Source organism: Gorilla gorilla, chromosome 21, assembly GCF_029281585.2.
Source record: "Gorilla gorilla gorilla isolate KB3781 chromosome 21, NHGRI_mGorGor1-v2.1_pri, whole genome shotgun sequence".
In the NCBI taxonomy this organism is placed as follows: Eukaryota; Metazoa; Chordata; class Mammalia; order Primates; family Hominidae; genus Gorilla; species Gorilla gorilla.
This window is the reverse complement of record NC_073245.2, coordinates 61777882-61792875: the sequence shown is the minus strand read 5'-3', so window position 1 is coordinate 61792875 and position 14994 is coordinate 61777882. Positions and strand designations below refer to the sequence as shown.

At 43.2% G+C, this 14994-nt stretch overlaps 1 protein-coding gene across 2 annotated transcripts in view; it reads left to right on the top strand.

The window, feature by feature from the left end:
* PTGIS (prostaglandin I2 synthase) overlaps positions 1-14994 on the top strand; it is a 64459-nt gene that overhangs the window by 29740 nt on the left and 19725 nt on the right. For both annotated transcript variants that reach the window (XM_031005027.3, XM_055373187.2), the window contains exon 6: positions 14344-14525. In XM_031005027.3, the coding sequence (XP_030860887.2) occupies positions 14344-14525 (182 nt within the window). The remainder of the gene's footprint in view (positions 1-14343; positions 14526-14994) is intronic.

The following is a 14994-nucleotide window of genomic DNA, read 5'->3' as shown; positions in this document are numbered from 1 at the left end:
TTCACCCCGCGAGGTAACCACTGTACTGGTTTCTTTTACCTCCAATTAGTTTTGCCTATTCTTCAACTTCCTAGAAATGGAATCACACAGTATGTGCCCTTTTATGCCTGGCTTCTTTCACTCAACTTAATGTTGGGAGATTCATCCAGGTTGTTGTATGGATCAATAGTCCAGTTTTTATTTATTTTTTGTTTTTTGTCTTAAAAACAATTTTTTTGAGATGGGGTCTTGCTATGTTACCTATACTGGTCTTGAACTCCTGGGCTCAAGCAATCCTCCTGCCTTGGCCTCCCAAAGTGCTGAGATTATGGGAGTGAGCCAGCATGCCTTTTTTTTTTTTTTTTCTGAACCAGGGTCTCATTCTGTCACCCAGCCTGGAGTGCAGTGGTGCGATCTCGGCTCACTGCAGCCTCAATCTCCTGGGATCAAGTGATCCTTCCACCTCAGCTTCTTGAGTAGCTGGGACTACAGGCATGTGCCACTAGGCTTGGCTAATTTTTAAATTTTTTTGTAGAGATGACGTTTCACTATGTTTCCCAGACTGGTCTCCAACTCCTGGGCTCAAGCAATCCTCCCACGTTGGTCTCCCAAAGTGTTGGGATTACAGACGTGAGCCACTGTGCCTGGCCAACAGCTTGTTCTTTTTATTGCTGTATAGTATTTCATTAAAGAAATATGCCACAATTTGTTTATCCATTCCTGGTTGATAGACATTTGAGTAGTCCCCCATTTGGAGCTGTTAGGAAGAGGTTGTTGTGAACATTCTTGTACGTGTCTTTCAGTGCACACGTGCATTTCTCTTAGCTGTTGGCCTGTTTTTTGTTTTGTTTTTGTTTTTGTTTTTTTGAGACAGAGTCTTGCCCTGTTGCCCAGGCTGGAATGCAGCGGCACAATCTCGGCTGGCTGCAACCTCTGCTTCCCGGGGTCAAGCAATTCTCCTGCCTCAGCCTCCTGAGTAGCTGGGATTACAGGCACGCACCACCACGCCTGGTTATTTTTTGTGTTTTTAGTAGAGACAGTGTTTCGCCATGTTGGCCAGGCTGGTCTTAAACTCCTGACCTCAGGAGATCTGCCTGCCTCGGCCTCCCAAAGTGTTGGGATTACAGGCATGAGCCACCACGCCCTGCCTGGCCTGTACTTCTATAACTTAGATATATCACACTAGAAGAATTGTTGTACCGCTTACAGCTTTCACTCAACTCCCTGTCTACAGTATTTCCACATCGATTTGTAAAAATCTACCTCATCTGTTTTTGTGGCTGCAGAGCGTACTCAGTGTTGGTAGAGTGTCCTGGCTGATTCCATGTGCAGGGGCCGTAGGAACCACTGGGCGGCGCCATTCCCTGGGCCATGTGCCCCCAACTTCCCTGATGAGCAGAATCCTCTCAGGCACTTCTTCATAACGTAGGTCCCTCAGCCCCATCCAGGTCCATAGGAATCCAGGTCTCCAGGGGAGAGCTTGGAAAACTGCATGTCTGACAAGTGTCCTGAGAAGGCTGGGAAGTACTGTGTGTGCTGGGCTCAGAGACTTGCAGCAGAGGCCTGGATTTGAATTCCTGCGCTGCTGCTTCCTTGCTGGTGACTCGGAGCAAGTTACTTCTACTTGCCCCAGTTCCTTTCTCTGGAGGGACCGTGGAGGGGAGTGGCTAAGACAGAGTCTGGGCTCTGACGGCTTGAAGAGCTTTACCAGCTCCCCCTCCCAGCATCTGTGTGTTTTCTCTGTGCCTCAGCGATCTCATCTGTAAAATGGGGGGAACAGCAGGATCTTCCTAGAGGGCAGCTGTTAGAATTGGCTGAGGTAACAAGAAAAAGCACTGTGGCCGGGCGCGGAGGCTCATGCCTGTAATCCCAGCACTTTGGGAGGCCGTGACGGGTGAATCACCTAAGGTGAGGAGTTCAAGACCAGCCTGGACAACATGGCGGAACCCTGTCTCTACTAAAAATACAAAAAAATTAGCTGGGCGTGGTGGTGGGCGCCTGTAATCTCAGCTACCCGGGAAGCTGAGGTAGGAGAATTGCTAGAACCCTGCGGGTGGAGGTTGCACTGAGCCGAGATTGTGCCACTGCACTCCAGCCTGGGCGACAGAGCGAGATTCTGTCTCAAAAAAAAAAAAAAAAAGAAAGAAAAGAAAAAAAGAAAAAGCACTGCTTGCTGAGCACTTACTATGTGCCAGATACGAGGTTAAGCATTGTCATAGTCAGTGCTCAAACACTTCATCACCCATTTCCTTTTGCTTATATATTTTTAAAAAGCCAAACTTTAATGCATTATTGATTTGTTTACATTATGAGAGAATCATAATCTTGTGGTTAACAATTCAGAGTTACAGGTTGTATAAAATATAATACCCCTTCTTCCAAGCCCAGCTTCCTGTGAAGCCAATGTTAGCATGGTGGTATTATCCCTTCATGGTATTTTGTATGTTCTCACAACTAGAGACAAATATGCACATCTACAGTGTCTCTGTGTTTACAAAGAAAAATTGTATCTGTTATTTACAACCTGTTTTTAACCTAACAATATAGCTGTACATTCTTCTCTGTTGATATAAACATCTTTTAGAGATATTAGCTGATGCAATTAAACAAGAGAAACCGATTATAGACATCAGAATGGGTAAAGAAGTAAAACTATTCCTATTTGCAGATGATCTGATATTGTACCTGGAGAACCCCAGAAAATCAATAATAAAACAAACTCCAGCAATAAATGAATCCAGCAAAGTAGAAGGATATGAAATTAACATTAAAAATACAAGACATCTGGCCGAGCACGGTGGCTCATGCCTGTAATCTTAGCACTTTGGGAGGCTGAGACAGGTAGATCACTTGAGGTCAGGAGTTTGCGACCAGCCTGGCCAACATGGCGAAACCCCATCTCTACCAAAAATACAAAAAATTAGCCAGGCATGGTGGCAAGCGCCTGTAATCCCACCTACTTGGGAGGCTGAGGTGGGAGGATCACTTGAGCCTGGTGAGACAGAGGTTACAGTGAGCCAAGATCACACCACTGCACTCCAGCCTGGGTGACAGAGCAAGACTCCGTCTCAAAACAAAAACAAAAACAAAAAACCAATACATTTTTTTAGCCCTCACATGGCTGTTTCAGTAGTTAGCCATTTCCCTCTGATAGATGTCAATATTCTATCTTTCTTTCTTTTTGCTTTTATACCATTTCATTGTACTTGTATCTGTTCTACCATCTGGTTATTTCATTTCTCTCTGCCCACTTCTTAGAAGTGGTTTTGCCAGGTCAAAGGCCCTATACATTAAAATTTTTATCTGCTTCTGCCACATCATTTCCAAAACCACAGAGCAATTTATCCGCCTACCTAAAGGGAAGAAATCTGCTCCACCAGATGCCATGAATCTTTCCATTTGTTTGCTAATCTGATGGGCAGAGGTGGGTAACTTATTGTTTTAATTTGCATGTTACCACAACCTTGCCAGCATGCAGTTATCAGCCTTTAAATAACTGCCAATCTGATGGAAAAAAGGACATCTGGCTCTATGTGGCATATCACTGACTACTGTGATGAAACATCTCTGGGTGTGTGTGGTTTTTTTGTTGTTTTGAAACAGAGTCTTGCTCTGTCGCCCAGACTGGAGTGCAGTAGCGAGACCTCGGCTCACTGCAATCTTGACCTCCCAGGCTCAAGCGATCCTCCCAACTCAGCCTCCCAAGTAGCTGGGACTACAGGCACGTGCCACTAAGCCTGGTTAATTTTTGTATTTTTTGTGTTTCAGTAGCCATTTGCATTTCCTGTTTATGAGCCGGCTGTTTGTGTCCTTTATTATCTTTTTAGAGGAACTCATTTGAGCTTATCGAATCTTGCCATCCATGCTGGAAGGTTGTTATTCACATACCCATGTTGCAGTTAAGGAAACTGAGGCTCAGAGAGGTGAGATCACTTGTCATAGACATGCAGCTGGTAGGTGGAAACTTGGTGTGTCTGTCTGCAAAATCCTGTGCATAAAGCACCTGCCACATCCTAGCACTGATTGCTTCCCCAGGAAAAATTGGGTTTCTCCATTACCATTTCCTCCACACAGATGCTCCAGAGGAGTCTGATTAGACGCAGAGGAACTCCCCCCATCACTCTGGGAGCAGCCCTAGGCTGGCTATAGGAAGGATGCATTTCTCAATATAAGCAGCAGGTGGCAATGTGGGACAGCGATTTCTCATCTTAATTGGGACCAGAGGCAAGTGGGCAAAGCAGCCCCCGAACCTTGCTGTGGGGTGCTTGAAGCATTGCAGCCTCTTTTGGCAGAACCTGCTGAAACATAAAATAAAATGCACATTCCTTTGATCCTGTACTTCCACTTCTAGGAATTTATCCTACATAAATGCTTGCACATGTCTACAGATACACAAACATATTCATTGTCACATTGCTTATAATTGCAAATGCTAGAAACAATTTAAAGTCCATCAGTAAGGGCTGATTAAATAAATTATGCATTCATCTAAAGGCCATCTATGCATCTAAAACAGAGTGGGACATACTGGTAGTGAATGAAATCTACTGTTACAAAAAAGAGCAAGCTGCAGGCAGAGGGTATACTGTGTCACTATATATACATACATTATGTATATATACATACATATATATATATGTATGTATGTATGCTTTTGTTTTTGAGACAGTCTTGCTCTGTTGCCCAGGTTGGAGTGCAGTGGCACGATCTCAGCTCACTGCAACCTCTGCCTCCCAGGTTCAAGCAATTCTCCTGCCTCAGCCCCCCGAGTAGCTGGGATTACAAGCACGTACCACCACACCCGGATAATATGTTTGTACTTTTTTAGTAGAGCTGGGGTTTCATCACATTGGCCAGGCTGGTCTTGAACTCCTGACCTCAAGTGATCTGCCTGCTTCAGCCTCCCAAAGTGCTAGGATTACAGGTGTGAGCCACCATACCCGGCCATTTTTAAAAATGTGGGAGTATGTATGGATTTTTGCCTTTGGGAAGGCCGAGAAGGGGTGGAGAGAAAATCATTTTTTACAAGATGTGGATTTGAACTCTTAGATTCTTTATTTTTCTTCTTTTTTTTCTGTATGCATACATTATTCTTCCTTCACTTTTTAAAGTATAAATATATTTTAAAAGAAAGTTAATCCTTTGAGAACCCTTAGGCCATTGAGTCTGGTGTTTCTCATACAGTAGGGAGTTGGGGGCAGGGGACAGTTAAACAGACCCTCTAGCTAAGCATAGTGCTTCTGTCTGGAACATTTATTTTACTAGATTATTTTGGGGGGCTGTTTATTTGAACATTGTTTTGGGGAAAAAGGCATTCTTATATCAAAGAATCACAGAGTCTGCTGCAAAACTCTGATGCATTTCAAAGGTAAAACACAAGACTTTAAAGACATGTGTCTTCTGGGGGCCTCTCTGTACTATGCCCCCAAATCTAGAGGGCCTAGAGGGCTTTCCCAGAAAAAGCTTGAGAAGTACTCAAGTCTGGATCCTCATTTTTTGGATGAGGAGACTGAGGTCCAGAGATGGGCAGGGGCCCAGCCGAGGCTACATAGCATGGGGACTCTGGGATTTAAACCAGATACACCAAGCTGGTTTAAATTGGTGAGCTGCCAATCACCGTGGGCCTGGCAGCTCTGATTCATGGCATCGAGTTATCACACCAATAAGAAATACCTCGTAATAATGGAGAGAATGTAGCAAGCAGCATTTTACAAACTTCTACCGATACCAAGTGTGTTCTGTGTGTGATCTTTCTGAATCCTCCTGACCATCCTATGAGCTAGATGGCCCTCATTTTACACATGGGGGAAACTGAGGCTCAGAGATGCAAAGTGACTTGGCCAAGGTCATCTTGTTAGAAAGGGAAGAGCTGGGATTTCAATGCTCTCTGTCTTCAAACTTTGTGCTCTGTATTTCACAATTTATTGTTGTTTCTTAATTAAAGAAGCAATTCATGAACATGTTCTGCTTGGGCTAATAATTTGCTAACATTCAGTAAGATTTGTTATTTAATAATATAGCGTTTATTAGGTCTGTGTCAGTCATCTCTGTGCTTTAGATGTTAATAATGCATTCGATCTGTATATAACCCTCTGTGGTGGGTACTTTTATTATCCCAATTTACGGGCAAGAAAACTGAGATGCTGAGATGTGACGTGACTTGTTCAAGGTCAGGCACTCTGCTACAGCACTGGGCCTCTTAACTGGGCTCCTCTGACTTTTGTTAAAAAAAAATCAAATATTTCAAAAAGGAAAATTCTCTTTTGACCACATTCCCTCTAAATCTATCCCCAGGTAACTATTGCTATCAGTTTGGTGTTATCCTTCTAGAACAGTGCTGTACATAGACAAATAATGGGAATCACATTTGTAATTTAAAATTTTCTATTAGACACACTAAAAAAGAAAAATAGAAGTGAAATTGATTTTAATAATACATTTTATTTAAGCCAATACATCTAAAATATTACTAGCATTTTAGCATGTAACCAATGTTAAAATTATTGATAAGATATTTTACATTTTGTTTCTCATGCTGACTCTGGAATCCAGTGTCTCCCCTACCCTATATTAAATGTGGCTGCATTCGAGCCAGCCGCATTTCAAATGCTCCATAACTCCCTGGGGCTTGCGGCTACTCTGTTTCCCAGAACAACAGTTGGCCTTTATGCAGACATTAAAATACAGCATGAGGCTGCGCACAGTGGCTCACACCTGTAATCCAGCACTTTGGGAGGCCAAGGCAGGAGAATCACTTTCGTTCAGGAGTTTGAGGCCAGCCTGGGCAATATAGACAGACCTCGTCTCTACAAAATATAATAATAATAATTAGCCAGTTGTGGTGGCTCACGCCTGTAGTCTCAACTACTCAGGAAGCTGAGGTGGGAGGATCACTTGAGCCCAGGAGGTTGAGGGTGCAGTGAACCAGACTATGCCATTGCACTCCACCCTGAGTGACAGAGCAAGACCTTGTCTCAAAAGAAAAAAAACAACAAAAGAGCAAATTGTACTGGAATCCCAAGTAGACAGCAAGCCTCTGTTTTCCCAGTGGGAAGATTTTTTAAATTTTGTCTTTTTTTGATTTTTGGGCAAACTAAATATTGAAATAATTAGGAATGGAAGTAAATAGTTGCATTTCTCCTTATCTGTTTTGTTGAACGTCTAGTGAATTGTATAAATGTGCTGTAACCACTTTGAACATTTGCTTTCTTCCCACGACCACATTTCAGGAGGGGGCTTTATGCAGACTCCCCCTTTAACTACACAGCTTTGCTCATCTGCAGGGCCCCAGGTTGAGCCACCAAGCTCGGTTTTCCAGAATCTTCTCTTCCTCACTCCCATATGCACTGAATTCCTTGAATCTCTACAGTATATGATGTTTCACTGGAAATTATTTTTGGGGGGTTTGCCAGATTTTCTATTATTTTACTTTAAAAATTATTTCACGTGGTTTAAACATTAAAAATATAAAGTAGATTACAAACCACATACCCAATATGGGGTTAACATCCAAAATAGATAAGGAACTCATACAACTCAATACCAAAAATTCCAAATAACAGCTGGGAGCGGTGGCTCACGCCTGTAATCCCAACACTTTGGGAGGCCAAGGTGGGCAGATTACGAGGTCAAGAGATCGAGACCATCCTGGCCAATATGGTGAGACCCTGTCTCTACTAAAAAATACAAAAATTAGCTGGGCGTGGTGGTGCGTGCCTGTAGTCCCAGCTACTCAGGAGGCTGAAGCAGAATTGCTTGAACCCGGGAGGTGGAAGTTGCAGTGAGCCGAGATCACGCCACTGCACTCCAGCCTGGCGACAGAGCGAGACTCTGCCTCAAAAAACCCAAAAATCCAAATAACCTGACTGCAAAATGGACAAAGGACCAGAATAGGCATTTTTCCCAAAGAAGACATACAAACGGAAACAGGTATGAAAAGGTGTTCAACATCACTACTCATTGGGGAAATGCAAATCAAAATCACAAGGAGATATCACCACACACCCGTTAGAAATGTCAAAAGATGACAAATATTGGCAAGGATGTGGAGAAAAGAGAACTCTTTCGCACTGTTGGTGGGAATTTAAATTGGTATAGCCATCATGGAGAACAGTATGGAGGTTCCTAAAAAATCAAAAATAGAGCTACCACATGATCCAGGAATCCCTCTTCTAGGTATATATTCAAAGGAAATGAAATCACTGTCTTGAAGAGATATCTGCACCTCCACTTCATTGCAGCGTTATTCACAACAGCTGAGACATGGAAACAAACTAAGTGTCCATCAGTGCATGAACAGATACAGAGATAGTGGTACAATGGCCCCCTCTTAACCTCAGGGGATATGTTCCAAGACCCCCAGTGGATGCCAGGAACCACGGGTGGTACTGAACCCTGTATATACTGTTTTGTCTTATACATACATAACTATGACAGAGTTTAATTTTTTTTTTTTTTTTGAGACGGAGTTTCGCTCTTGTCTCCCAGGCTGGAATGCAATGGTGCAATCTTGGCTCACCACAACCTCCGCCTCCCAGGTTCAAGCAATTCTCCTGCCTCAGCCTCCTGAGTAGCTGGGATTACAGGCATGTGCCACCACACCCGGCTAATTTTGTATTTTTAGTAGAGACAGGGTTTCTCTGTGTTGGTCATACTGGCCTCGAACTCCCGACCTCAGGTGATCCGCCCATGTCGGCCTTCCAAAGTGCTGGGATTACAGGCGTGAGCCACCACGCCTGGCCTGATAACGTTTAATTTATAAATGAGGCACAGTAAGAGATTAACAACATAATAAAATGAAACCAATTATAACAATATACTGTAATAAAAACAAAATAAGGGTTACTTGAACACAAGTACTACCATACCATGACAGTTGATGTGATAACTGAGACAGTGGCTCCTAAGTGACTAATGGGCAGGTGTGGTCTACAGTGTGGATACACCGGACAGAGGGATGATTCACGTCCCAGGCAAGATGAAGCAGGGTGGCACAAGAGTTCATCATGCTACTCAGAATGGTGTGCGATTTCAAACTTAGGGATTGTTTATGTCTGGAGTTTTTCATTTAATATTCTTGGACCATGGTTGACCATGGGTGATGGAAACCTTGGAAAGTGAAACTGGATAAGACAGGACTGCTGTGTATGTAAATCCACGAAAGAATGTTATTCAGCCATAAAAAGGGAGAAATCCTGCCATTTGTAACAATATAGATGAACTTGGAAGACAATATTGTAAGTGAAATAAGCCAGACACAGAAAATCAAATACTGCATTATGTCATTTATATGTGGGAGCTAAAAAAGTTGAATTCAGAGGAACAGTAGAACAGTGGTTACCAGGGCTCAGGAGGTGGGGAAATGGGGGTGTGTTGGTTGAGGGTATAAACTTTGAGTTATAAAATGAATAAGTTCTGGAGACTTAATATACAAGTATACAATGTATTGTATACTTGAAATTTGCTAAGAGAGTGGATCTTAAGTGTTCTCACCATGCATGCACATGTGAGTGTGCACCTATGTAAGGTGATGGATATGCTAATTAGCTTGATTGCAGCAATCATTTCACACCATATTTGTGTATCAAAACATCATGTTGTACAACTTAAATAAGAATTTTCCTTTGTCAATTATACCTCAGCAAGGCTGGAAAAAAATTAAGTAATAACAGTGGTAAGTCTCCTTCCTTTTCTTGTCACACCCCCTTCCACCAATTCCCACTGCTCATAATTGATTAGTTTTATTAGTTTCAAATGGATCCTTCTAGAGTTCCTTCACACAAGTGCAAGTGAATGTGACTATATTCTTATTTTTCTTTTTTTCCACAAATGCATACTAAACACGTGGTTGCTGGCACTTTGCTTTGTGCTAACAATATATCACAGCAATAGATAACTCTTGGGTAAGGTTTAGTGTGTCCTCTACACTGCTCTAAGGGATATACAAATGTAAACTGATTTGATTCATGATCCAGTCACTGCTATATATATATTTTTTTTGTTTTTGAGACAGAGTCTTGCTTGCTCTGTTGTCCAGCCTGGAGTGCAGTGGTGCAATCTCCGCTCACTGCAACCTCTGCCTCCTGGGTTCAAGCGATTCTCCTGCCCCAGCCTCCTGAGTAGCTGGGACTACAGGCGCCCACCACCATGCTTGGCTAATTTTTGTATTTTTGTATTTTTGTTAGAGATGGGGTTTCACCATGTTGGCCAGGCTGGTCTCGAACTCCTGACCTCAGGTGATCTGCCATCTCGGCCTCCCCAAGTGCTGGGATTACAGGAGTGAGCCACTGCACCCAGCCCACTGCTATATTTTTATCCTGTGTTTTTTGCCAGGCAGGACAGAGCAGGATGGCACAAGATTTCAACACACTACTCAGAACAGCATGTAATTTAAAACTTATGACTGTTTATGCCCGGAATTTTTCATTTAGTATTTTTGGACCATGGTTGACCATGGGTAACTGAAACCTTGGAATTCAAATTCTTTTGTATTTTGAGTATCACTCTGTCACCCAGGCTGGAGTGCAGTGGCTCCATCTCAGCTCACTGCAACCTCCACCTCCCGGGTTCAAGTGATTCTGCTGCCTCAGCCTCCCAAGTAACTGGGATTACAGGTGCCTGCCACCACCCCCAGCTTATCCTTTCTTGTATTTTTAGTAGAGGCGGGGTTTCACCATGTTGGTCAGGCTGGCTTCAAACTCCTGAACTCAAGTGATCTGCCCACCTTGGCCTCCCAAAGTGTTGGGATTACAGGCGTGAGCCACTGCACCCACCCAGAATGCAAATTCTTTGTTATACAACACTATCTTTGACTCATTTTTGCCAAATGACCTTCATATGCCTTTTTAAAAAAATTGTGGTAAAATAATATATAACATAAAATATACTATTTTAACCATTTTAATTGTACAATTCAGTGGCAGTAAATACATTCACAATGTTGTATAACCATGCCATTATCTATTTCCAGAAACTTTTCATGATTCTAAACAAAAGCTTTGTGCCCGTTAAACAATGATTCCCCACCTGCCTTTCCTCCCAGCCCGACATATCTTCTATTCTACTTTCTATTCTACTTTCTGTCGAATAGTATACTTCTATTGTACTTTCTGTCTCTGAATTTCCTGTTCTAGGATTCTCATTATATGAGATTTTGGAGACAGAGTCTCTATCGCCCAGGCTGGAGTGCAGTGTCGCCATCTCAGCTCACTACAATCTCCGCCTCCCGGGTTCAAGCTATTCTTGTGCCTCAGCCTCCTGAGTAGCTGGGATTACAGGTACACACCACCATGCCTGGCTAATTTTTTTTTTTTTTTTTGTATTTTAGTAGAGACAGGGTTTCACCATGTTGCCCATGCTGGTTCTCTAACTCCTGAGCCCAGGAAATCTGCCCACCTTGGCCTCCCAAGGTGCTAGGATTGCAGGCATGAGCCACCATGCCTGGCATATGTGTCAGAATTTCATTCCTTTTTAAGAGTGAATACATTGTGTGTATATACTGCATTCTATTTATCCATTCACCTATCAACCGACATTTGGGTTGTTTCTGCCTTTTGGCTACTGTGAATAATGCTGCCATGAACACTGGTGCACAAGTATCTGTTTGAGTCTCTGGTTTCAGTTCTTTGGGCTATATACCTAGAACTAGAATTACTGGATCATATGGTAATTCTTTAACTTTCTGAGGAACTGCTAAACTCTTTTTCACAGCAACTGCAGTATTTTATATTCCCACCAGCAATGCATAAGGGTTCCAATTTCTCCACGTCCTCACCATCACTTGTTTCCTGTGTTTTAAATAGTAGCCATCCTCATGGTTGTGAATGGTATCACACTGTGGTTTTGATATGCATTTGTCTAATGACTAATGGTGTTGAGCATTGTTTCATGTGTTTATCAGCCATTTGTATCTCTTCTTTGGAGAAATATCTATTCAAGTCCTTTGCCAATTTTCGAATCAGGTTGTTTGTTTTTTATTGTTGTTGAGTCGTAGGAGTTCTTTTATATATTTTGGGTGTTAGACCCTTATCAGATTATTATTTACAAATATTTTCTCACTTTCTGTCAGCTGTCTTTTCATACTGCATTACCTTTTTTGCTTAATTATTCATTGATTGTGCAAATATCGAGTGCCTCCTGTGTACTCAGAACTGCTGTAGGCACAGGGGAAAAGTGGAGAATGGTCCTGCCTTGCTTTTTAAAGTCATCTGTAAACGCCGTGTTTACAGTGATATTCAAGATTGCAGTTGTGTGGTCAGACTTCAAAGAATGCCAGTTATTTCTAAAGCTGTGTTAAATTTCTTTGCCTCTTTTTTTAGCCATCCCATCAGATGATGCTTAGAAGTATCCAGAGTTGGCATCAACTGAGGTGGTTTCAACACTGCCCGCGCCCTGCAGGCCTAAACCTCTGGATGCCCAGTTCCCACGCACGTGATTTTGACATGATCAATCTGGGGTTGGCACCTGGGCATCCAGAGATTTAAGAGCTCCCAGGTAATTCTTCAGAGAGCCTGAAAAGTGGAGAAACATAGGAAGATAATGTATTTCAGTTGAACACTTAAGCTCATTGCTTTACATTGAAATGTCACCCGAAATTGTGACATTCATTTCAATGTAAAACAATGAGCTCAAGTTGAAGTCTAAAAGTTAAACATATTCAGCATATTATTTGAAAATGAAGCCAACATACTTTAAAAAAAAAACATAGCCTACATTTTCGACCCTTTCAAACGCCCTGTGAGGTGCAGCCAGGTTTAGAATAGCTGGTGGGGCGAGTCTTCCTGAAACACGGCTTGTGGTTCAGAAGAGTCAGTGAGGGAGTTTCCAATACTTTGAAACTTCAGAGCAATCCAAAATGACTCTCACTTTTCCAAGGGGTGATTTCGGAGAAAACCAAATTTTATATTTTATGTTTTTGTTTTAAACTTTATATTTGTGCATATAAATAGCATTACCATGGAGCTTTAAAACAATGTATATTAAGGCTCATGTATGGTTCATGAAAATATATTTTTTAAAAAAAAGAAGTAGAAAAGAAAACAATATCTAAATAGTGTCATTCTTCAGTGCCCGGCTTTATCCCCTTACCAGTCTGCCCTTGGGAACTCTCTGTGTCTGTATGTAAAATGTACTAATTCACTTTCACTGCTGTATGTTTCCAGAACATAAACACACCATTGTCTGTTTAATGGTGATTGCACGCTAGTGATCTGTGGGCCAAAGTTGACCTTCAGAGATGCTTCTGTGGTCTGCACAGTGATTAAAAACTTTTTACTTGGATGCTAACCTTAAAAAACATCAGAAGGTTATACATAATTGTCTGGATTATCAGCTTCCTTTGAAAGCACAGGCTCTCTGGCCACGCTGGGGTGTTTCTCTCTCCTGCCGAGGGCTGGTCGGTGGGCTAAGTGCCATGGCCCCTTTCTGGCCCCTCTCTCTTTTACTTGGCCTGCCTTCTCTGGAGTGAGTTGAGTTTGAGACTCCAGCCCAATCTGCCAGTTAGGTTGTTGCTGATGTCTTTCTGTGATTGCTGCTGTGCTGAGCCTGCTCACAGTGGCCTCCTCCTCATGCACATGGGCTGACATTGCTCTGGGGTTGGACCCTGGGGAGGGAGAATGCTGCTCAGTGTTTAGTGTTCCTTCTTCTGCTCTGGAAAGAACTACCATTTATTTAATGCATGATATAGTTTTGCTGTGTCCCCACCCAAATCTCATCTTGAACTGTAGCTCCCATAATTCTCATGTGTTGTGGGAGGGACCCAGTGGGAGATAATTGAATCATGGGGGTGGTTTCCTCCATACTGTTCTCCTTGTAGTGAATAAGTCTCATGAGATCTGATGATTTTGTAAGTGGTTTCTCCTTTTGCTTGGCTTTCATTTTTCTCTTGCTTGCCGCCATGTAAGATGTGCCTTTCACCTTCCACCATGATTATGAGGCCTCCCCAGCCACATGGAACTGTGAGTCCATTAAACCTCTTTTTTAAAAAATAAATAAATAAATTACCCAGTCTCAAGTATGTCTTTGTCAGCAGCATGAAAACAGACTAATACAATGCATATTTATTGAGCACCTGCTACGGGCCGGGTGATGGGGACATAGAGGTGATTGAAATAGATCGGGCTCCCACCTGCAGGAGACAAGACCCCTTGCTTCTTTTTACTGGGGGTAAGACAGATAATAAGCAATTTGGTATTGAAAGGGCTTCCCGCTGTGGGTCTGTCCTGCAGCTTCTTTCCCACAGGAACTCCCCACCCTCAACGAGTGACATTCAGAAGACCCTTGGCCTCATGGGAGGTCATGCCTGGCCAGCCCTGGGTGTGGGATGGTGAATCTGTAACCCCTACTCTCTGTGCTCTGTCCCTGCAGGGGACAAGGACCACATGTGCAGTGTCAAAAGTCGCCTGTGGAAGCTGCTGTCCCCAGCCAGGCTGGCCACGCGGGCCCACCGGAGCAAATGGCTGGAGAGTTACCTGCTGCACCTGGAGGAGATGGGTGTGTCAGAGGAGATGCAGGCACGGGCCCTGGTGCTGCAGCTGTGGGCCACACAGGTGGGTGTGAATGTGCAAGTGGGTGTGTGCAGGTGTGCATGTGTGGTTGCGATATGAACGCATGTGTGTGTGCATGTCTGTGCACCTGTGCAGGTGTGCACATGACTATGCCTGTGTGTGCATGTGTATGTAGGTGTGCATTTGTGAGTGTGTGCTGATGTGAGTGTGGGTGTGTGCACACATACCCACTGCCCAAACCAGTTCCCTGACTTCCTTTACTGTCAAACAGCATCACGAACAGAAACATTCATTCAGTATTCTTTTCTTTTTTTTTCTTTTGAGACAGAGTCTCGCTCTGTTGCCCAGGCTGGAGTGCAGTGGCTCGATCTTGGCTCACTGCAACCTCCGCCTCCCAGGTTCAAGTGATTCTCATGCCTCAGCCTCCCGAGTAGCTGGGACCACAGTTGCCTGCCACCATGCCTGGCTAATTTTTGTATTTTTAGTAGAAATGGGGTTTCACTATGTTGGC